Raw genomic sequence first — 2,190 nt, forward strand, 5'->3', positions numbered from 1 at the left:
GTAATCCAAATGAGATCTGAGCCAACAGAATGGGATGATAATTACATTTGTAAATGGAAAAATAGATAGATTAGGATGAAAATGTTATCATTAAAAAGTAGAAATGGAAAAGCAAAAATAATAGAGTACTAAAAAACTTTACCATGCTCATATACAAAACCATCGAAGCTGGAACAACCGGGTCCACCATTAAGCCATAGAACCACCGGGTCCTTTTTCGGGTCGCACTCTGATTCAACAAAATAATAATATAGGTTCTTTCCATGATCTTCATCTACCGTCACATACCTTGATTCACCAAATTAAGAATAAAAATATAAGAATTTTTGCAATTCAATATTTCATATATGTATTTATATATTATATATGCATCTTAAGAATTATAATTAGAGATAGTGAACGGAGAAATTCGCTTCATTAAAATCTGTTTTTTAGTGAGTTGGTCTGTCTCGCCCTACCTAATGAGACGGTCCTAACATGAGTAAAATCTCATTCCGCTCTGTTTAATAGTGGACTGGTAGGTCAAGACCGTCAAATCTCATTTTTTTTATTTTTTTTGCTATTAAATATTAAACAATATAAATTACAAAAAAATATTAAAAATTATAATTTTTAAATAACAAACATTAAAGTCTTTATAATTATAAATATGTAATAAATATAATTATAAACTAAGTTTTTTGAAACAAAATAATGAAACTAAAATTGTCCAAAGTAAAATAAATATTATTTAAAATTAAACATCTACAAGTTTAGAACATAATCAGTCAAACGTAAAATATAATCCAAAACACTAAATTAGAATTAGGGGTGTGCATGGGTCGGGTGAAACCGGGTTTGATGTGACCCAGACCCGACCCGAAATATATACCGGGCCTATTTATTAGACCCGAACCCAACCCTAGACCCGATGAAACCTATACACTTTTGGGCCACGATTATACCAGGTGAAAACCGGGCCGTTAACACTACATTACCTTGATACTTTCTTATAAGTTAGCACGTGAAAATATCCAAATGTCCAAGACTCCAACCATTATTTGACATGGTAAAATTTACTTAGAAAAATATAACAAGAACCAACTCTTCTCTAAAATTAAAGCATAATCATAATCAATAATAATATTGTCTAATAACACCAAATATTTAAATCAATATAAATAACACAATATTATACATTAGTCTAAAATCTTACGCATTTTAAATATAAAACATTAACTTATAGTCTTATAATTACTAATAACACAAAATATTAAGGTTTACAATACTTAAATTACACATAAGAATAGCCATCATCCATCACTAATAACACAAAATATTAATTGTATATGATGACCGGGCCACCAGGCGGACTTCGGGTGACCCGAGCCATGGCCCGGACTCGACCCGAAATAATGACTGGATCTATTTTTGAGACCATTACCCGACCCTAGATCCGGTGAAATCACACCAAAATAGTCCCTAAAGTGTTCGGGGGCGGGTCGGATCTTCGAACCGGGTCAGGCCATGCACACCCCTAATTAGAATATCTTCAAAAAAATTCTAAGTCCGGCGGAGAAGCCCGCTTATCCCGCCAAAGTTCACGATTTAAACGGCGCGGGATTAGACAGACTTTTGATGTGTGCTGGTATCTATTTTTTATCCCGACCTGCCTTTTTTAGCAGGTTATGCAGATCAACTTGGCAAATTTATACCCGTTTACCACCCCTAATTACAATCTTAGTTATTGAAAGATTATGTGTGCGTTTAATTTAGCTTTTGCAAAATTAGACGTTTCAATTTGTTCATGAAATATCTAACTAATAGAGTAATAAATCTCAATGTTATATCTAACTAATTAAAAATATACAAACGAAATCACACTTGCTCCTTTATATAAGGATGTACGCGGATTAGATCGAATTGAGTTAGAATTTTAATTTTATACCCACTAAAAAAATCAAATTTAATATACACCTTTTTTTTTTATCTTTAGATCTGATCCAATTTAACAAATTTTGGATATCCAAATACGACGCATTTAGCTTATTAAAATCTAGACTAGATATTGATAAAACTTAATCTATAATAGACTATCTTTTTATAAATAATCTAACAGAAAAAAAATTATAATCAATAAAATAAATATAATAAATTCGTTTATTATAAATTATTAATTTTTGTTACAAATAATAAAAAAATTTTAAAATT

The 2,190-nt window shown here is 30.5% G+C and overlaps 1 protein-coding gene across 1 annotated transcript in view; it reads right to left on the minus strand.

Moving 5' to 3' along the window:
* The window catches only part of LOC107622012 (serine carboxypeptidase-like 20), a 14,596-nt gene that overhangs the window by 11,597 nt on the left and 809 nt on the right, over nucleotides 1-2,190 (minus strand). The window contains exon 2 of the mRNA XM_016323952.2: nucleotides 143-288. Within this exon, the coding sequence (XP_016179438.1) occupies nucleotides 143-288 (146 nt within the window). The remainder of the gene's footprint in view (nucleotides 1-142; nucleotides 289-2,190) is intronic.

This window comes from Arachis ipaensis, chromosome B10, assembly GCF_000816755.2.
Source record: "Arachis ipaensis cultivar K30076 chromosome B10, Araip1.1, whole genome shotgun sequence".
Taxonomy (NCBI): Eukaryota; Viridiplantae; Streptophyta; class Magnoliopsida; order Fabales; family Fabaceae; genus Arachis; species Arachis ipaensis.